General features: G+C 46.3%; 2 protein-coding genes across 2 annotated transcripts; one reads left to right on the top strand and one right to left on the bottom strand.

Moving 5' to 3' along the window:
- Positions 1-277: 277 nt before the first annotated feature.
- Positions 278-10,691, bottom strand: ajuba (ajuba LIM protein). Its single transcript, XM_030088477.1, has 8 exons — positions 8,240-10,691; positions 4,719-4,820; positions 4,064-4,131; positions 3,849-3,911; positions 2,672-2,802; positions 1,861-1,912; positions 1,704-1,772; positions 278-1,596 (listed from the first exon to the last, which is right to left on the bottom strand). The coding sequence occupies exons 1-8, from the start codon at positions 9,783-9,785 to the stop codon at positions 1,465-1,467; spliced, it is 2,163 nt and encodes a 720-aa protein (XP_029944337.1). The 5' UTR covers positions 9,786-10,691; the 3' UTR covers positions 278-1,464.
- A 2,931-nt stretch (positions 10,692-13,622) lies between these two features.
- On the top strand, positions 13,623-15,572 carry mrpl52 (mitochondrial ribosomal protein L52). The gene is made up of 5 exons (XM_030087897.1): positions 13,623-13,714; positions 13,984-14,053; positions 14,827-14,894; positions 15,161-15,225; positions 15,310-15,572. Exons 1-5 carry the CDS (start codon positions 13,681-13,683, stop codon positions 15,460-15,462), a joined length of 390 nt encoding a protein of 129 aa, XP_029943757.1. The 5' UTR covers positions 13,623-13,680; the 3' UTR covers positions 15,463-15,572.
- Positions 15,573-21,895: the final 6,323 nt, after the last annotated feature.

Raw genomic sequence — 21,895 nt, 5'->3', positions numbered from 1 at the left:
CTGCATTTTACCGACATCATTCAGATAAAACTACTGTATTTACCAGACTATAAGTCACTTTTTTTAGCCGTTCATGCCACTTTAACACTCAAATATACTCATACTATTATAAATGTGGAAGAATAGTGTGATTATCTGCAAGTTTTGTAACAAACTGCTGTATTTTCTGTAACATAGGTCACATTTCTTTGGTAATACAACTCATGTGAAACATTAAAACCATGTTGAACCACTAGATGTCGCTGTATGACAACAGAAAAGTCAAGATTCCACGAAGAACACACGCCAGAGCACAAATATTTATTACAACTTACAAAAAAAAACGGACAGTAAAATCTTCCCCCAACCTGTACAGATTCACAAATCTCTTACAGTAAAGTCGAATTTAAGTGCAAAATATTTGCTAGCAATGAAGTACAGACAGGTGACAAATTAAAGGAAACAAAGCGTTTTTTTTTTAATAACGTGTCCGTGAATCTTTACCCCGATTCAACACGTACGTCACACGGTTCCTCCAACACATCTGTTCGTTTTCTACGCGGTTCAGAACGCTGGAGCTAATCCCAGTGGATCAACACACACACTCATACACACCAACAGGAAATTTACCTGACATGTAACATGCGAACTCTATTCAGAAAGGCCTGATGAGGGACTCGAACCATCGACCGCCTCAGTTTGAGAGCGCGAAGATGTCCACATATTGATTGGTCCAAAACATCAAAATTAATCTTTTCAACATCAAATTGAATGAGCGTAAAGGTCAAACTACAAAAAAATAAAGAGAATTTAGACAGAATGAGGCTAAATTTGGTCACAGAGAAATGGAATGGTAATTTTTCTTCATGGTTTGAACCTGCTGATTAACACCTGTCAGTGCTCAATACACCATCTGGTGGTGCAAACTGGTACTGCAAGATGAAAACTTGCTGGCTAAACCACCTTTTTAAAATATAGCAAACTTCAGCTCAACGCTCACTCGTCACAATCGTCTTTCAACAAGCGGTTGAACTTGCACACATGCGGTCGTCTTTCGCCGTCCGTCTCGGTCACCTGCTGGTCCGCTCCCCAACGTCGTTCCCTTTCATATATTTACACAGACTCTGCCCCCCCGTTCTTCGCTCGACGCCTCGGTGAGAAGCTTTAATTTGTCACCCGTCTGCACGCACAACACAGTTCAGCATCGACACTCGACCGTGGATAATCCTTGTTCTTCTACAGCAAAACAGTAGCCGCATCGGGGCACAAAAAAACAACAACAAGCAGTAGTTCGGTCTGTTCCCTTTTTAACTATGGTACAGTAAGAATACAGCAGGCAGACTGGAGGAGGTCGACGACCTCGGCGAGAAGCGCGTGAGAACGACGACAGCATTAAGACCAGCTTTTCTTTTCTTTTTTTAAGAAAATAATTATTTATAATAATAATAAAAAAAAAGAGAGGATGCAGAGCTGCATAGAGACGTGTCAGTGTGTGTTGTGGGGGGGAATGTTGTGTGTGGCGCACACCCGGCTCATGTGACACGAGTGGCACAGGAGGTGCGAGTCCAGAGGGAAGCACTGCGAGCCGGGCTGGTCGGAGAGCTGCTTCCCACACTCCTGACGGGGATGGGGGGGGGGGGGGGGGGGGGGGGGGGAGATCAGTTATAGTCAGCATTTAAAAAAAAATGTAGTGATTCTATAGTTTATCGCAGCGGTGGACTCACCTCGCAGTGGTAGCACTCAAAGTGATAATCCTTGTTCATGGACACGACCCTGAGGATCTCCTCGCTGCCCTGAAACACAGCGAGCACAACTCAGACCCGCCCAGCGGTTTGAAGACATCTCATTGTGTCAAACCTCCACAGATCGGCCGTTGCTCACCTCGGTGGGGAGGATGGGCTGTAAACAGGCGGCACACTTTGGGGCAAACGTCCTGCAGCATGAAAGGAATCCATATAGTTCACATTAACTCAAAAATGGGACAATAATGTGTTTTTATCTGTTCCTGAAGGTGAGAGAAAGACTAAAAGTATTATTTTTGTCACATTATTTTGATTGAATGTCATCATCCATCCATCTTTTAAAGGGATACTTCAACATTTTGGCAAATTGGCCCATTTAGCGCAATTCCTTAGTCATTTCGAACAGCATACTTCTACGCTGTGGAACACCAACAAATAATATTGTAGCGTTACGACACTGTAGCAAATACTGGGAACTACTTTTTCTTTTGAAGTCACTACGCCCAGACGCCATGTTTAGTAAGTAGTTCCATCTTAGCAATCTTCGCATAAACAACTCAATCTGGTAATTTTGCATTGATTTTTCACAGCGTAGTGAATGTGTGGATTATAACGTGTCCACCAAAGTGTTTTGGGGTTGTTGGATTCTGTATTTGATGAGTTTGACGAGGGGGAACAAAAATACCATCCACTTCCATTGTGTCCGTCCCGAAAACCTTCCCCGACTCCCCTTTTGAATAAACAACAGCTTGCCCCCACAAAGAAAGTGAGTATGCTGTTCGAAATGACTAAGGAATTGCACTAAATGGGCAAATTTGCCAAAATGTTGAAGTATCGCTTTAAACCATTTCATCCAATTTAAGGATTGCTGGAACTCCAGCACTGAAATGAACTGATTTTTGAGTGTAAAAGCAGCAGGACACGACGGCACAGGGAGACGCTGCTCTCACTTGTTGTAGTCCGCCACGCAGTAGATGTTGCTGTGCTGGTCCACGGTGAAGGGGACGCCGTCCAGAGCCTTGGAGCACATCACGCAGCGGAAACACCCGGGGTGGTACGAGTTCCCCAGAGCCTGCAGGATCTGACGCCCCAAACAAACAAACAAACAGTCCAGAAAACACTGTGAATATGCTATTTATGGTTTAAAACAGAAACACACACACTGAAGTTCTGAGTGATCGTTCCTGATTATAGCTGCTTCATTAATTTACAGCCACAGCAGCTCTAAATACAACACCGTCCTGCCAACATCGTCTAATCATCATCCGGCCTGAGCTGGTTCATCAGAGCCGTAGAAACAGACCGAGAGGAGCAATAAGTGCAGTTCCTCTCTCTGCAGGAATCTGTCTTTTCCTGTGAAACTCAAATATCCACCGTTTCTGGGATCCGGCGGTCCTGTTGATCTCACACACACACTGGCAGCCTTCTATTTATATTTTGGGGTCTTACATGGTTCAAATATGGTAAAAACACTTTGACGCTAATCACCGCAGAGCCTTTTTTTTTTTCTTCTCTTTATTTATGAAAAACCCAAAGCAAACATTCCAGTGGAAAAGAGCCGTGGGAACCCGAAGAGGAGGCGGCGGCGCGGGGACGTCACCCAGGAATTCTGGGAAATGGAGGCTGTAAACCCTGAGACGTGACCCCAAGTTTGCTTAAACATCAGAGGAGAGTCGAACTCGTTTTCACTGGGAGCCGTGGCGTGTTCTGATTTGTGTGTAAAGACACTTAATATGCGAGTGTGTGCCTGCGGGTGACGATATTTGTGTGTGAGTGTGCATGAAAACAACGCTGTACAGCTGAAAAGATCAAAGGACCGCCTGTCAGTCAACACCGAGGGGAAAAAAACCCAGAGTTCTAGAAACTGCAGCGGTGGAGCAAATTCCACTTGCAAAAACACACACACACACGCACACACACCTTGAAGGACATGGCTGGCCGGTTTGGGTACGAGGGGCCTTGAATTGGCTACACTCACCGCTCTGTGTTTATTCTCAATCTGGTGAAGTGTGTGTTTTCCAGGAGTGTGTGTGTGTGTGTGTGTGTGTGTGTGTGTGTGTGTGTGTGTGTGTGTGTGTGTGTGTGTGTGTGTGCGCGCGCACTTCTTCCCGACACGGCAGCCCTCACCTGTTCCAGGATGAGGTGGCCACACACGCTACACTTCTCCGCCGCGGCCTGGAATCCCGAAAACTGTAATTAAAACAAGAGATTATCAAAAGCACAAACTGGAGCTTGAGAGTGTGTGTGAGTGTGTGTGTGTGTGAGTGAGTGTGTGAGAGTGAGTGTGTGTGTGTGTGAGCCGGAGACGGATGACAAAACAGCGCCGTGACCTCCACTCTCACCATGTAATCCTCTTTACAGTACACAGAGCCGTTGACGTTGTAGAAGTCCTTGTTTCTCAGGGTGCGGCCTGCGGAGGGAGACACGGCGTGAGGAGACCGGGAGTCGAGGAGCAGCGTCGGAACGATTCTGTCTCTACGAGCAAGGCACTACACAGCGTATTATTCTCAATGCTGACGTTTAAAACTTTTTATGCTAAAAGTGGAGAGCTGCACTCTCGATTAGGGAAGCTAACCTTTATTTGGCACTGCTAATGCTAATCGGCGTTACTGAGGTGACAGGACGATGCTGTCTGCACTGCGACGAACAGGAGTTCAGTGCGATGGTAACTGTTAAGACCAACACTGTTCACGCCGCCTTTCAAGAGAAGACATGTCGTTTTAGCTTCTCCGTTTCAGAAGCTTTCAGCAGAGAACAAAGAGTTTTCAAAAAGTTGCGTTTTCCCTCGTTTCCATGGAGATGGAATGTTTTCAACAAGTTCCAATATGGCCGCCGTTTTCCCAAAAAAAGTTGTGTTTTCAGCGGCGACGTTTTCGTGTAAACAGACACAAAACGCTGTTGTGTAAACGGGGCCTGAGGAGGGATCGCTACAGCGAGAGACAGCAGCTCCACGAGCGTTTTTACCCCCCCACCCCCACCCCCAGCGCTGGGACTCACCACAGGACACACAGGTGAAGCAGCGGGTGTGGTAGAGGTTGTCCAGGGCCTGGCAGGCGTTGTCCGCCCCGTACACGCCTTTCCCACACTTGACGCAGGTTCCTGCAGGCACGGCGGTGGGGAGGAGGGGGGGGGGGGGGGGGGGGGGGGGGGGGGGGGGGGAGGTGGCACAAACACAAACGGACACAAACATGCATTTAGCAGAGAGTAATCGCCCCGGCTCGCCTCTTTAGCGCTTTGTTTACGACGCATTCCGGGAGAATGTGACTGAAATCCAACTCCACACAAAGTGTCAACACTTGTAAATCCTCTGCTTCGCACCACCGCGGGGATTTTCACACAGTTAAAGCCCCGGCTGGCCATGCCAGCCTGTTTGCTCATCCCGCTGCAGCGCCTCGGCCTCTGCCGGAGCTCTGTCATTAAAGGGAAACTCCACCGGATCTGACTTCTCTGGCACCGCTTGCACAAAATAAATGACTCTCTCTCTCTCTTTCTTTCTCTCTCGCTCCCTTTTCTCTGTAGTGAAGCCTTTAAATTTCACTTTAAACCCCATATTTAGAGCAATCTGGAGATTTAACGTGATGCCACTTTTTCCCCTCTTTATGCTTTGAGCCGTAACTACACAGGAAGTAACAAAATGATCTCTTTTCCTGCCTCCTTCAAATCCTCCCCTAATGACAAATACTCTTTATAGTCTGAGAAACAGGCCGTCTTCTCTCCGTCGGAGCGCTCCCGCGTGACGGCGTTTGTCGCGCTGCTGTCAGTTCGGGGCCAGAAAACAGCCGAAAACGCCAATCTAATCTCTGCCCGGCCGGAAAAAAGTGAGGTCAGTTTTTACCAGAGCGAGCCGTTTTCTCGGCCTTTAAAAGTCCCGGATCCTGTTTTCAGCTGCTCGCTACTGGCCGAGTGAAGGCTGTAAACTAGGAAAACGGGTCCGTAAACGCGGCAGTTATCAGCTCTTCCTTCAGGAAGGTCGCCGGTGTTTTCCCAAACAGGCTGGAGGAGATAGATGTTCGTATCGGACGTCCTTGGTGTCCGAGCGAGAAACTTCCCGACTCAAAATAAGAGAAATGCACCTGACTGTGGAAGGACTGGGCGATGAAACCATAAAGATGTATACAGGACAACATTGTGTTTGTTTCCATTTTCTAAGAACTTACTCCGTTTATTTATTCCGCTCACGTTTTTGTCAGAACTGTGAAGGCAAATAATGAAGCTTTCTGGGTCAGAATTACCATAAGTGTGACTTTTTCTGTTTATCTTTTAAAAAAAAAAAAGAGAGAAGAAGTACTTTCTGCTGCTTCCAGGAAAACTTTGCATCAGCTTTAAAACGTGGGTTTATTTCTGTCAGAACTTGTTCCACGGTGAGCGCGCTGAATGTAAAGTGGAAAAAAGTAAAGCGGCGGTCCGATCTATTTAAGAGTCGGCCTGAGTTTTTTCTTCTTTTTTTTTTTTCCCCCCCTCCTTTCCTTTCTCATGTGGCCGAGGGAGTGCCACACAAATCCAGAATTCCTGTGAGCTTGGACAGTCCCTTCAATATTTAGAAACAGGCGGCAGTGCGTGCCAAAACCAGAAGCCGGGCCCGGCCCGGACTCTGAGACGTTAAATATAATGTCACATACAGAGTGAGTTAGAAGAGAGCGGCGTGATTTATCACGCCACACACACTTTATCTCACCCCGGGTAGAACCTCTGCTCTGTTAATACTCTATTACCGTACAGCTGTTTGGGACCACAGGTACTATAAGCTTCACATGCTAGTTAGAGGCTTTTAACCCTGGTTAACTGCGGCGCTTTCAGTGTGTCGGACGTCGTTTTCAAAACGCTGCTGTGTAAACGCCAAACTTCTCTGAGACGAAAACGACGCGTCTTCACGTTAAAGGTAACATAAACGAAGCCTCGGCTGAGACAGTCGGCATAACAAGACTTTTTCGTGGCACAAAACATCAAACAAGTTGGAGCAAACGGCTTGTTTGTTTGACAAACTTCCAAATACAAAAGGTATGTAATACATTTCCTCCTTTTTTTCCTGAACCTTTAACTCATCACACACCTCTCGTATCTCACATCACATGAGTGGACTTGTGCGCATACCTTCTTCTTTCCACCCTACAGGAGAAAATCATTAACAAAAGCCATTATTTTGTCACTTTGCTCCTTGGCGCAGTCTCGATTCCTGACACTGTTCCTTTATTTTGGCTTCCTTTATCTTCATCTGGAGGGGCTGTTTTCACCGAATTAAGCGTGACACCTGAACGCAGCTGTGTGTGTGTGTGTGTGTGTGTGTGTGTGTGTGTGTGTGTGTGTGTGTGTGTGTGTATGTATGTGAGTGTGTGTGTGTGCGGAGCTCGCAGCGTCTGTCTTTCACGCCTCACAGCCTGTGATGTCTCGGTTAATGGCTGAGAGGAGTACAGTATTGTGTGTCCCCTCAGGGCGCACATACCTGAGCAGGAAAACAGGCTACGGCACACACACCGCCGCCCCTGCACACGCCGAGGCAGCATTACACACACACACACACACACACACACACACACACACACACACACACATACACACACACACACATATGACTCACACATGCTGCGTGACTGTGGCCTGAAGTCACTCTGGGGAAAACACACCCTGCCCATGGAGAAACAATATCCACACACACACACACAAACACACACATCTATCCAGCCACTGTAATACACTCCTGCCCTGCCTGAGCCTTAATCTTGTGTGAGTCACAATAATGGCCAGAGCTGTGTTTATACGGAACCGTGTAATTTTGTGTGCAGCAGGATTTTTTTTTTTTTTGCGCTCTGAGATGCGCTGCGTTGGCCTCCTGCTCGCAGAGGGAAATGGGCAACATCTGTCTGCCGCTCGCCGCTGCAGGTGTGGCACTGCTTTTATTTTCCCGCGTCCCGCAGACTCCTCCACTTTCCCCTCTTTCAGCCAAACACGTCTACTTGTCTGGATCTGAAGCGCTTATTTCCACTTCTCCCTCTTTATGCTCGGTACATTACGACCCTGCAAGTCTCTGCAGGTCCCGCGGCTCCATCCATGCGTCCACCACACACTCTTTCAACTATTAATCTGTCCGTCCGTCCGTGCAGCCCTCTCATTTACGGTAGGAACCTGTGATCTGACGGCGGGCGGCAGGCAGGACAGTAATAACACGGTGGGGGCGGATGCTAAGTGACCCGGCACCGGCTTGTTTCGAGGACGCGATCGCTTGATTTGTGTTGAATGCCGCCCGGGATCCATTTGCCCCGGGGGAACGCCGCCACCGCCTCGGGAAAAACACGCTCTGTGGCGTTCCGAGTTCGTGGACGAGGGCTACTGAAAACTTCACGCTGTAAAAACATTAAAAGTCAAGTCAGACAGCCATCTTGAAAACTAAGCCCAGGCTTCTTTAAACGGCCTCAAGTTGACTCTGGAGATCTGAAGGATTCAGGTCTTTCATGATTTCTAAAAGTTGGAGGGAAACGGATCAGAGTGTGATCTTAGACTAACAATGAAAAGGATGATCTCACCAAAGAACTCCTGGCGGTTTTCCACCGTCTCCCGTCCAGCTCCGGGCTCCTCCTGAGGTTTGACGGGGCCTCCGGCCGACGAGGGGACGACGGTTGGCGCGCCGGCTTTGGACAGAGCCAGAGACTGCTCCTTCAGCCTCAGGCCCACCAGCAGCCCCTCGCCCTCCAGGGCGGCGTCCCTCAGCAGCAGCCGGGTCAGCTCCTCCTGGTACTGGGTCCCGGGCAGGTCCGAGTACCGGGCCCTTTCCCCCGCCGCCCCGGCCTCTTTGCCCCGCGCCGCCGCCGCCGCCTGCTGCTCGTCCCACCACTCGGGCCCCGCCTGGTAGCAAGTGGCAGCCGGGCTTCCCACGGCGGGCGGGTAGGAGTGCCGGCTGTCCTGGGCGCCGGGACGCACCCCGCCCTCCAGGTACTGAGTCCAGGCCTCCACGGGGGTCATCCCAGCTCTACCCGGAGCCCCGTACCCGGCCGCAGGGCCGCCGGGCTGCAGGGAGGGGCACTGCTGCTGCGGAGGGAGACCCCCGGACGCCGAATAGCGGGAGTCGTATCCCAGGCTGATGCCGCTGGTGCGGTTGCTGCTGCAGCGGCTCCCCATGGGGCTGCCGCCGCCCCCGCCGCTGGCCGTGCTGGAGGCGAAGCTGGACCGGGGGCTGACCAGCACGGACTCCTGCAGGCTGAAGGACGAGCACGGGCTCAGGGTTGGACCCGGGGGGTAAAAGAAACCCCCGCCGACGCCTCCTCCCGTCATGTCCGAAGGGCGATGGGGCGGGTGGGAGAGCGACGCGGGCCTGGCGCTCTCCCACAGCTCGCTGCCCGTGCTCAGGCGTTTGTAGAACAGAGCCTCCTGCAGCGACAGGCGCTTGTGCCTCTCGGGCTCCGACAGGTACGCCGGCTCGGCCAGGCCGCCACCGCCGCCGCCTCTGGGAGCCGACCCGTACCCGCCGGCAGAGGGGTACGGCGGGGGGACGGAGAGGGGAGGCGGCTGGGAGAGGAGCTGCTGCCGCCTGACCAGCTGCTGGAGCTCCAGCGAGTAGCGCCGCTGGTTGAGGGAGGCCTTGGAGCCCAACGCCCCCATGGCGTCGCACTCGGGCCCCAGACCCGACTCCCGCCTCAGGTGGGAATCGACGCCCTCCCCGAGGTAACAGGACGCCCTCTGCTGCGGGGAGGGACGCCTCAGCGGCGCCAAGGTGGAGGGGTGAAGCTGCTGCTCGCCATCTTGAACCGCGGCGGTGGAGGACGGCGTGGTGAGGAGCTGAGGAGGATTCAACCCCAGCCCTCCTCCTCCTCCTCCTCCTCCTCCTCTTCCATTGACTGGAACACATGCATCGCTTGCGGTCGCGGAGGCAAGCGAGAACTGGCCAGGTCTGGAGGGTGAGGCGGCCGCGGGGCCGGGAGCCGGCGGCAGAGCGCTGCCCCCGCCGCCGGCGTTGGCGTTGCTGTTGTTGGAGTTGTTGGCAGCGTCGTGTTTCTTCTTGGAGCTGTTGAATTTCACGCTGCCCGAGTCCGTCAGCTTCAGCTTCTCCAGTAACTTGCTGATCGGCCTGTCCATGATGACGACTTTTGTTTCGATACTTCAATCTCAGCGAATCCTTTCTGACGCCCGAGAAAACCTCCTGCTTTCTTATTTTTTTCAAAACACTACCTTAAAGAGCCCAAAGTCTCAGGAATGACCCTTTAAACAAACAGAATAAATACAGAAGACATAAATAAAACTTCTGAGACATTTCAGAGTGGTTACATGGCTGGATTCCTCTGAGTCATCTGGTTTGAACTCATGTGGAAACCCCACAGGCGCAGGTAGGCAGCGGCGAGGCAGAATCCATGGGATCGTTACTCTATTACTACACACTTCCAGTCAATCCAGCCAGGAAAGCCTCCGAGAAACACACGTCCAGGACCTGGACCTACGGTCGCGGAGGGCCTCCTTTGTGGGCCCCCGTGTGGCCCCACGCCTGCATCTCCAGCTAAACAGAAATATACTTGCGTGAAGTCGGTGTGATGCGGTGGAGCAGCCTCTGAGTTTCCCTTTTTAAACACACAAAGCGGCAGCAGCAGGAGGAGGAGGAGGAGGTGGAGGAGGAGGAGGAGGAGGTCCGGCAGGATGCACTTCATGTGGGAAGAAACTCAGATGGTGGACTCGGCCGGCTCCTGCCATTCATCCCCGGGGCCAAATATCCTCCGGGAGAGCAAAACCGACAAGACTGAAGCGGCGGAAAAGCCCCGCACGTCCGTCCATCCGCCTGCCGCTGCTTCTCTCATTCCCCGGTCCAGACGGGGAACCCTGCCCGGGACTCGGAGGCAGAGTTAGCGGCTAACTTTTTTCCGGAGAGTGTCGCGGTGGAAATGCGGAGGAAGAAGCGGCTCCGCTGCGTCTAAAATCCCTCCCCGTGCGCCGTGCACGGTCGACAACTTTGTTTCTTTCTTTCTTCCCCCTAAATAATTACTTACCTCCCCCTCTTTTCCTTTTTTCTTTTTTTTTAAACGTCAAGTTGCCTGAAGCTACCGACATGCGTCACTTCCTCCCGCATTTCAAAATAAAAGCGCTACTCTTCAACAGCTTGTCTGCAGAAGAGTAACGATAACTCACATGCACACGCTTAGAATTTATTCTCCTCAAACTTGATCAGCAATAACAGCATTGATGAAAAGTACTTCAGTGAAAGTAGAAAATACTTTACTAGTTACTTTACACGGCGACATTTCAAGTGAAAATGCATTGTTTTTGCAACTCCAGTTCAGCTTTGCGCTTACACGATAACAAAATGCTGAAAACGATGGAGATAAATTGCAGCTCTTGTTGGCTTTTCTTACAAAACCGCACACACATTCCCACAGAAAACAACATGTTTTAAAAATTAACAGTGGCGAGTGCCAAGTTTGATTTCTATTAAGGGTGACTCTCCACCTTAAGAGCTGGTTTCAAAAAGTTGAGCTTTCAGCGGTTCTGAGCACTGTGGTCATGTAAACAGAACCCCAAAATGCAACAAAAGTTTTCCGTTTTCACTTAACAATGTTGTGATGTAAACAGGGCCTTTATTTATTTTTAGTTCATTTATGTTCATATTTGTGTTAACCTTTCTGTTGCAATTAGAAGAATGGTAAAAAAAAAATACAAATATCCTTTTAAAGTAACTTATCCTTTTTTTGTTGTTTCTGAAAAAATGAAAAAACTACTTTCAGTCCCATGTTCGATGAAAACCAGTACGCAAGCCCAGTTACTTACACGGCTTTCATTTTGAAGGGTGGACCAGCGCGCGCTGTTCCGTTGCCGCGCGCAGCTTGACACGTCACAACGTTCCTTTTATCAGTGTGCGGCGGCTCGCGCTCTGGGGGCCGGAACACCTTTCCACCAGACATGGCTGTGAGCATGTGCGCCGCCCGCGGGACCACTACTGCAAGTTTACCTGATCTTAGAAATAAATTAAAACCCAGTTCTGTAACCGAGGAGGACTGCAGGGTTTTTTATGAGGATATTTTACACAGCTATGTACATTCTACACTATTCACTACTAATAAAAACTTACAAATTAAAATTAATTACTCAATATTTCTTGATAAGTTAAATTTATTGATTCTTTGCCATGTAGCAGTTGGTCCTTTTAAGTTACTACTTGATTACAACTATATTTACTAATTACCACTTCAACCTGTAGTGGAGCTCTGTTGCTCTAGTTACTTTATGCCATTTATGAAGTACATGCTTAAAATAGCAATGGAATTACTTTACCTATTGATCCTTTAATAATTACTTGAGTTACTTTGAAAATGAAAGATAATTGGCCATTAAGTACAGCAACAGCAACTAGTGACTACTTTAAAAGGCGCTTCAGTTCATTTACTAGTGACAGAAGGACCAGTTGTGTATTGCACTTTAGCTGCTAGATACCACTTTAACTAGTTATCTGACTTATTCAATACTTTACTTGAAATCTGTCTATGATCATAGATATATAGGTACTAGTTAATTTTTTTTTAAATGAGTAGTTATATTACTGGACTCAACCTATCAGTTCCAGTTAGTGCTTCCAAGTTACCAGTTTGCATGTACTGGATTTATGTTGATAGTGAAAACTAGCGCTTGGTTGAAGTTATAAAGTTATGAGTGATGTCATTTTACTTGTAACTAAGTAACTGAGTAATTATAACAACACTGTAAGTGATGTTTATTCACTATTTTTTGTGATATTAGCACTTGTTTTCATTTACGATCACTACTGACCAGTTTAACTATACTTGAGTGGCTTTTTGAAACTTTTTTTTTATTTAACAGCAAAGATAAAGTGGGTTGAGGTGGCGGGGACTACTTTGTGGTACCAGCAGCCTGTGGAATGTGCGCAGGGACACGGCGGAGTGATACGGCTGCTGGATTTTTTCGGCTTGTCTGAGTTCTCCAAGGACGATCCAGAGTAAACATCCCGCTGCTACCGCAGGGCCGAGCCGGCCTCCGGAGCCCGGGCGGAAGGTGCTGCAGGGGGCAGGAGCAGGGTGCCGCAGGGTGCAGGGTGCTGCTGGGTGTCGGAGCAGGGTGCTACAGGGTGGAGGTGTCCGGCTGCTGGAGGGAGAGTGCGGACCCCTCCTCCCGGTCCTCCTGCTGCGGCTCTCCGGGTTTCCCCGCCGCATGGGGCCGCCTCACCGCGGGCTGCGAGTGGAAACATGTCCGGAGGAATTCTTGGAAGTGTGTGAACAGCTCACTGAGAGACAACAGAGTCCGTTTTGTTTCAGTAGAGTTCAGTTCAATCAGGTGTGTGAGATCCTCCTCCAGCTCTACCAAAGTCTGCACCAAGAACAAATAATATTATCCCTTCAATCCGTCTACAAATGGAACAGATTACATATTGCAATCGTTAATTTCTTGGTTAGATTATTCAGTTTTCTCGTTTTTCTTTTAGATATTATTCATTGCCCCCCCCCCCCCCCCAAAAAAAAAAAAAATCATTTATTGTACATCTTTCAAAAATAATTTTCCAATTTTATTTTTAATTCTTTTGAAATCAATTTTCCAATTGAAGTCATTTGTTTGTTTTTGTCGTTTACTTAATTTCCTTGTTTTTTCTTTTATGACTATTTCATTTCATATGTATTTCCTCTGACATTTTGACTCATTTAAATTACTTATTGATTATCAATTATTTCACTGATAGCATCTTCCATCTCTCATTAACACAATTTTCAGAGAATCTTCAGTTTAATATAGTTTTTTTTTCCTAATCGGTAATGCAGTTTATTACAGTTTGTGGACACAGTTTTAAGTTTTGTTTTAGATGTATTGTGCTCTGTAATATTGACACAATCAAAGTTAAAAAGACATAAATGTATTCTTTTTTTCATATTCGGATGAATGAAATCCTCTTCTTCTGTAACTGTATAACGGGACCGGGCGGCTCTCGAGCTCTCAGCGCGCCTCTAACTCCCCCTGCTGGTTGAAGTGGAGTATTACATCCAACATGGCGGCCCCCGTCAGGACGCTGTGCTGCTCAGGTGAGGCAGAGGTTATCCTCCCCTTCTTCTCTATGTGTCCTTTATCTGAACGCTTGAACGGATGCATTGTATCTATTGGCGTCCCGTTTCAATCAGTTGCTGTGTTTGTTTAAGCTGTTTGAACGAATTAGCGCCAGAAAAGCCGTAATAGACTCCGGTTAATGCTAATGCTAATGCTAGCATGCGTGTGTTCCTCCTCCTAAACGCCACAAAGAAACCTTTGAAGAGTCTCGTCACTGTGTGTGACTGGTTGTTTTGTTGTTTTTCAGTGTTCAGACTCTCCGGCAGACAGTTCAGCACAACGGGTGGAGTTCAGGGGGGCCAGAAGTGGAGGAAAGAGTGAGTTTAATGGTTTAATGTTGTCCAGCTGCTTTAGCATAAACATTCAATAAAGAAACAGTTTTAACACTAAAACACTATTGTAGGTTATCGGTAGTCACATTCATCCGCAGACTGTAAAATATTTGTATGAATAGCCACCCACTTGTCCTTGAGGATCCAGAGACTTCAGTCACTAAACATCCTCCAAACTTCAGGTTTCAAATGTTTTACATCATGTTGTGTCTGTTATGTGTCTCATTTGTTCATTTTGGTGCATTTGACTTCTAAATACTGTTATTTGACATCTTTTCTGTTGGCGTTTACTCTTATTTTCACTGATGAATTTAAATTATGCTTGCAGCAGACTCCTCAGTTTTGATGTGTGTCATTTTTTTGTTGCATTTTCTGTCACATTTTGCTTATATTAATCTGTTTGAGGTATATAAATCTATTTGCTGTACGTGATCGCAGTAGTTGTGAGTCTTGATTCCTGTCTCCTTGTTAAACAGCACAGACATGTTTTTTGTGATATTTTCTGTTTATTTTTGCACTGTTATCCAACTCTTTACTATTCTTAGAAAATTTGAATTTCATTTTATTGTTTTTTCCATTAGTTTTGAGCGATTTTAAGTCACATTTGGGTTGTTGTGGTTGACTTTAATTGAAAGTTGACTTTTTTTCCCCCCTTTCATCCTTCTGTAGACACTCAGTTTGACCTTTTGTCCAAACAGTGAAAATGAACTTTCAGATGTGGAAGACGTTCTGAATTGTGTGTGTTTGTTTCCTTGCAGACATGGCCTAGCCAGAACCGGTTCAGAGTACGGTCCTCTGACAGATCTGCCTGACTGGTCTTTTGCAGGTATTTCTTTATCAAATTTGTGTACAGAAAAAAAAAGTAGGGGAATAGATAATTGAGTCAAAACTCATGTTGTTTTAGACTTTTGTTTAAATTGCTGAGATGTACAGACTGAGTGCCCTGTCATATCCACAGTTACAAATGGAAGCTCTTTATTTATAATTAATTTAGTCTTTACAGAAATGTTTATGATTTAAGCTTAAATAACATTTTCAAAGCACAAAAACCTACTTAATACGTAATGTAATCCTGTCCTGTTGTTGGTGAAGACGGACGTCCAGCTCCTCCCCTGAAGGGCCAGCTGAGGAGGAAGCAGGAGGGAGAAGTTCTGGCTGTGAGTATCGAATCCCAGCGTTGAAATCCTCTTCGTCCACGTCTCTTCTTCACGCACGCCGATTTTTTTTTTTTCCTCCCGCAGAGGCGGATCGTGCGGCTCGACTCGGAGGTGGACGCAGGAGTTCAGAAGTTCAAGGAGAAGCAGGAGGAGGCCGAACGGACGCAGCAGCTGAAAGAGTCGCTTCTGCTCAAACCCAAAGGGAATCATCTAACAAAGAAAAAGGCTCAGAGTTAGAAGAGAAATGTAGATATTCAGTCTGAATATATTTATGTCAACTTGTTTTTTTGTTTAATATTCCTGCAATGAAAGTTTGTATATACCTCAAACACGGAGCTGTTGTCAATTCTTTCACGACTTGCAAGAACGATTCATAGACGTGTAATGTCTCCTCGTTTCCACTAGGCGGCAGCACGTCCTCTGTGAGACGCAGATATGAGGTACAAACGCCATTTTGTCCAGATGAGGAGTTCAGAGTGGATCTCTGGGAGTGAGTGTGAGGATCTCTCACCTGAGCAGAAGTTACAGTCACTCTTTTTCTTGAAGTGAGAAAGTTTCAGTCTGGACCTTCTCAACTCAGCTGCTTTATGAAGGACCAAGACTGTCGCTTTACTCGTGTTAAGTCTCAGCAAAGTGTGGCTCATGTTTGTACAAACCAACAAAGATTTGTTTGATGCTTTTCCACTGCATTTTTTTACTTATATAAAAAGAGAGAATAGTTTCAAATGAGCAGTTTGGCATCTTATGTAGGAAACATGACCAGTAACCGCAGCCATGCTGCCAGCAGCTTGAAATCCAGGTTTTCATCAAGATGAATTAACTGCACTGTAAAATATAATGTCCAGACTCAGGGGGATAGAGCTATGGAGGTTTGCATGTTTTCCCTGAACATTTATAGGCTTTTCTCCACGTAGTCTGGTTTGACGAGTTTATACCCTGAATCCATTTAATGACAAAACTGGGATTCAAACCCAGATTCACCACATTAAAAGTCCAGACTTAACCCACTAAGCCAATAAAATGTGTATGTAAGGGGGGAAAAATGTTGTTTTAGAGCCTTAGTATGTATCCTATGTACAAACATCATGTTATTGACACAGTTAAGATTGTGTCAAGTTGATGGATCTCTATAATCCTGGCTAAGAGTTACAGATGTGCTTGATAAATAGACAGTAAAGTATCTGCCTTTTGTTATCTCTTCACCTCCTTTTAAATCCTGAAAGAGTTTAAAAAAAAAAAAACTTGGGGGTTGTAAAGCAGCTGTGCATTTTGCGGAGTCAGCATTAGTCTGGTGTGACTTTGACTTTTAAACAGACTATTTACAAAATGAGGTAAGGCTCTGCTCTCTGTCGCCCTCACTTTCTCCTCATCCTTCACCCCTTCCTCTCTCTCTCCCTCTCTCCCTCTCTCTCTCTCTGTCTTGTTGCAGACTTCAGCAAAGCCTCACTGTAATTAAGGCCGCGGCAGCCGCTGAGTTGCAGATTCTTTTCGGCGGCGATGGGAGTGTTCTCCTCCTCCTCCTCCTCCTCCTCCTCCTCCTCCTCCTCCTCCTCCTCCTCCTCCTCCTCCTCCTCCTCCTCCTCCTCCTCTTTAACCTCTTGCGCCCAGAGCAGCTGACCGGCTGTGTCAGGCGGCCGGTCAGACCACAGATGGTGTCAGAGACAAAGAAATCTCAGCACCTGGAGCATCAAAGAGCTCCTGACGGAGGAATTCTTCCTCTTGACTCAGTGATTTTTTTTTTCTTTCTTTTTTCCCCCTGCTGTGTTTCTCTGGATGTCTTTGGCCTCAGCAGCCCCTCTGGTACCCCTCCCATCCTCCCCCCCCCCCCCCCCCCCCAGCCCAAACGCCTCCCTTCCTCTGCTCCTCGTGTTGTTTTGGTTTGGTGGAAATGAGAAGCAGATGTTGCTCATTGTGCAGGAGTCAGCTCCAGAGCGGAGGAGGAGGAGGGCCTGTTGGGGGGGTACGGGGGGGTACAGGGGGGGTTGCTAGGTGAGGTCGGCCTTGCTGTAATGGATGAAAGCGAAGGAGGATGAGACAGATGTGGGATTTCTCAGGATTAGCTGACAGGCCTCTGCAGCCCCAGCCGCAGACTCCAGGGCGGGGGGAGGGGGTTCCTGGCAGATACGGCCCAGGCCGGGGCATTAGGATGGGCAGAGTTGAAGGGGGGTGCATGTGGGAGGGCCTGATTCAGCAACTTCCACTCCCGGAGACCGCTTCCTGACCTGGGTGTTCCTGGAGAACGGGGAGAACTCCCAGTCCGAGCGGTCCGGGCAGCTCTGGGTCGACACCAGGCTCCGTCCGCTCGGCCTTTTGGCAACATCAGCCAAATGTAATCTAACCAGCTGGTAGAAATGCTTCAGTGGGGAATTACTGATGAGTCTTCTGAGGCAGGAAGTACAAAACAAGCTGATCACAAGTACAGTTACAAGAGCGCACAGTCAGTTTCTGTTATTGAAGGCAGATTGTCCGGGGGATAATCCTTAAAAGTTAATAATTCCTTAAACCTCTGGAAATTAGTATATTGCTGTGATGTTTTATTAAACTGAGGGCCTCTTTCCGGCTAGTGACGTAGCTTTAGTATCAAACTGGTTCAAATATGTTGAAACGCAAAAGCTGACTGCTGCAAAAAGCGTGAGTTTTGAGAGGCGACAGGTTTCTAGTCTGAAGGGTTTTCAGAGCTGTGTGCAGATTTTCCATCTTCAAAGAGAAAATACAGGTCATGAAGAAAAAACAGCTGTGGGACATTTAACTGTATTTTACAGAAGTTGTCATTTAAAATAACAAAAATGTAAAATTTTGGGCTTAAATTTCTTTGAATATTTCAACTATTTCATATTTTCTCAGGACATTTAATCAAATGTAGATTTTTTTTTTTAAATCCATACTCTTTTGTTTAATATTTATATGTATTCTCTGGTTTTACTGGTGTGACCCATACAAGATCAAACTGGAGCTCTGTGTGATCTATTGTGAGGCTTCAATCAGGAAGTATTTTTTATTTTATGAAAGAAACTGTACATAAATAGGGACCATGAATTATTCAATAGATATAAACCACAGTTACACAAAAAATATGCCAGAATACATTAGTTGTGTTGAGATTTAATAACTGAATGATATTAAAAAAAAAAACATTCATTTGCAGTCATGGTCTTGCAGGATTAAATTTGAACCTTTTTACATACATATATATCATATAAATCATTAAAAAGGAAAGATAATGCCAGCATAAAAAAATAGAAATGTTATCGATATGGTAAAATAAAATGCAGCGATGGAATTTTATTATTTGTGAATTACTTTTAATTAATTTTTTTTTGCTGTAATGCATCCAAAAATATATTTTACTGCAGTATGAGTCATGTACATTCACGGGGTTTTTCACTGAGTCAGATGACTTCTGCATTGTGAAATGTTCATCGATGCAGCAGCTTGTATAAAGTTCTTAGAGTTTGTGTAAATCATGAGGAATCACCACTTCTGCTTCAAACTTCTCCTAAACTGACATAAACACTGACGTTATTTGCACCTTTGTTTTGAAAAACCACGTCTTCGTCCTGCTGCACTGCACAAAGCCATGTGCTTTAACCTTTAATTTGAAAAACAAGAGAATTTGCTCAATGGGTCACATTTATGTGCCGCTGCTGGAAATTCCTCTTTACGCTTGTCGGACAGCAACGCTGACTGAGACGCGTCAAAACCTCGAAATCTGAGTGGTCGCCCTGGGTAACTTTCCACTGCTGGAAGCCCGGCGAAGTGAGGAGGAAAGGGAAAAAATTACAGTAAAAGGTAAACGGTGCCATAATGTAGGTCACCCAAACAAAGTCCCAGGTTGAATTGCAAGCAGCTGTCCTGGCCACTTCCTGCCTGGCACGGCGCGGGACTGCTGAGCCCGGCGGTTGTTCCTGCGCCGCCCAGCCACACTGTATGAGTTCAGCATAATGAAAATGGCTGACAGGAGAGGAGAGAGAAAGATAAAGTAACCAGAGTAGCAAGAGTGGCCTGCAAGGCAATATGCAGGTCAAAAGAGGCTCAGATCCAAACAGGAATCCAGATCACAGCAAAGAATGGAGATGAAATGAGCTGCGAGTCAGTTTGAGGAGTTTTATTGTCTCATTCCCGCCCTCCTCCTGATCCACAACATCTTTCATAACTTTTAAACTGAAGTGTTTTCTGTCTGGCAGCTCAGCTCTGTTTCTACCAGGCCACAAATAACGATTTAGCGTGAGGCTAAATCAAGAAGCAGGAAGCCGTCTGGCAACGCTGCGCTTTCCCTAATAACAAAACTGTAATTTCACAAGACGGTTCCAAGAAATCTCAGCAAGACATGACGATATTGGGCAACTAGTCACTTCCAGTAAACTAACTCTGTTTAGCTGCTCTTTAATTGTAGAACACCAGCAGGAAGTGGTGACGCGACGACTTAGAGGATGAAAACGCAGAAAAAAATAACATTTATAACCACAAATTAGAATTCCTATAACATTTAATTGTGACTTTTTCATGTCATTCTCAGTAAAACATTTCCTTGTTGGTCTAAACTTTACTTGCTTTTCATGACACAACAGCTAAAAGATTCCTTGTTGGTTTCAGGTCAGGTTGATGAGCTCACTCCATCAACAGCATTTAAGAAAAATCTAAATGATTCAACAGCTTGATCAAGTGATCAATAAACAAGCAACCAACCAACCAACTAACCAAATCAACTGAACATCCGACCAACGAATCAACCAACCACCAAATCAACTGGCCCTCCAACTGACCAGCCAACCACCCAATCAATTGACCAACCAACCAACCAACCAACCAACCAGCAAATCAACTGACAAACCAACAAATCACCAAAGCAACTTACCATCCAACTTACCAACCAACCAACCAACCACCCAAAAAGTTGACCAACCAACCACCAACCAACCAACACACAAACCAACCAACTGACCAACCGACCGACTAACCAATCACCCAATCAACCAACAAACCAACCAACCAACCAACCTATCAACGCACAAACCGACAAACCACCAACCGATCAACCAACTGACGGACCAATCAACCACCCAATCAACAGACCAACCAACCAACAGATTGACAAACTGACCAACCAAGCAAGCAAGCAACCAACCAGACAAACAAAACACTCTCTGACTGCAAGCAACAAACTAAAAAAAACAAAAAACAAAAAAAACCTACTCAAAAACATCAATCAAAGAGCAAACCCACAATCATAATAACAATCAGTGAGCCAACCAACCCACTCACCCTAACCCCAACCAACAGTCAGAGCGACTGACCAACATTCAACAAATCAGCAAACCAAACCATCTTTACATCTTTCACACCAATTTCCTCAGGGTCAGAGGTCACTGGACCCCATCCCAGCTAACTCAGTTTTAAAAGCAGGTTTCACGCAGGAACACCTAATTTAGTCTCATCAGTTAGCCTCGTGTTGACCTCACCTGGAATACAAACCCATTCAGGGGGAAGAACATGCAAACTCCACACTGAAAGGCCTGGGTTTAAACCCTCAACACTCACCATTATGCCAACGCGAGGCTGCTAAGCCAACCCACCAAAAAGAAAACATCAAGCCAACCAACCATCAAACCAAATGGACAAACAAACCAATCAAAATAAAAACAGAGAGAGAACAGAACAGAAAACTAAATTAACACACCAAAACCATCAAACAAAGTCGTTTGTATAATGTCTGTGGGTGGCTGTATGGTTAAACACCATGACAGGTACAACACACACATTACCAAGTGTTTTATTTAGCGTCGGGAGCTTTACGGGGAGTGTTTGGGTGATTGGAACCCAATATTGTGACTGCTGAGAGATTACAATTAGAGACACAAAGGATTCCCACACAGCATCCAGGAATCCATCTCTGATGTGAGCACAGGAGTTCGTCCAGATGGATTTGTCCAAAGATATAATGTACATGACAGAGAGAGAGAGAGAGAGAGAGAGAGAGAGAGAGAGAGAGAGAGAGAGAGAGAGAGAGAGAGAGAGAGAGAGAGAGAGAGAGTGAGTACAGTTTGGACTCAGAGGGAGGAAAGAGGATGAACAGATGTGTTTAGAAAAAAAGTTGAAGAAGTGGGGTCAGTCAGGCTAGAATGATGCATTCCTCCAGATGAAGCCAAGAGACGGTGGAGGAAATGTTATTTTTAAGTCTGAACTGGTTACAGTGAGACCAACAAAGGATGTCAGAAACAAAAAAAAGCAAATCCTGAATCAAAAAAAGTCTAGAAAATAATAATTTGTATAAAAACAAATAGTCACTATGTTGGTTTATTCAATGCCAGATCACATTATTCCACCTGCAGAAAAAAAAAACTGCATCAGTTGGTTGGAGGAAGGTCAAGAACACAAAGAAACTCCTGCAGGCAGACGAAGAACATGCAAACTCCACATGAAGAAAACCTCACAAAGATCCAAATCCATGAATCTTATTTAACTTGTTAACTTGAGTAAAATTGAAATTGAGCTCTGAAATATGCTAAAAGCAAAAAGTCTTCAGATAAATAAGCAGTAAACTCAAACACAAACCCACTGAAGCACAAACAGACTAAAGTCCTGCCTCCGCTGGTTAAAGCAGAGAAGAAGAGAAGAGAAAGAAGAGGAGGAGGAGGAGAAAAAGCCAGAGAAAGAAAGAACAAAAACAGAC

This window comes from Salarias fasciatus, chromosome 3, assembly GCF_902148845.1.
Source record: "Salarias fasciatus chromosome 3, fSalaFa1.1, whole genome shotgun sequence".
Classification (NCBI taxonomy): domain Eukaryota; kingdom Metazoa; phylum Chordata; class Actinopteri; order Blenniiformes; family Blenniidae; genus Salarias; species Salarias fasciatus.
The sequence above is the reverse complement of the archived record's forward strand: the minus strand, read 5'-3'. Positions and strand labels throughout refer to the sequence as shown.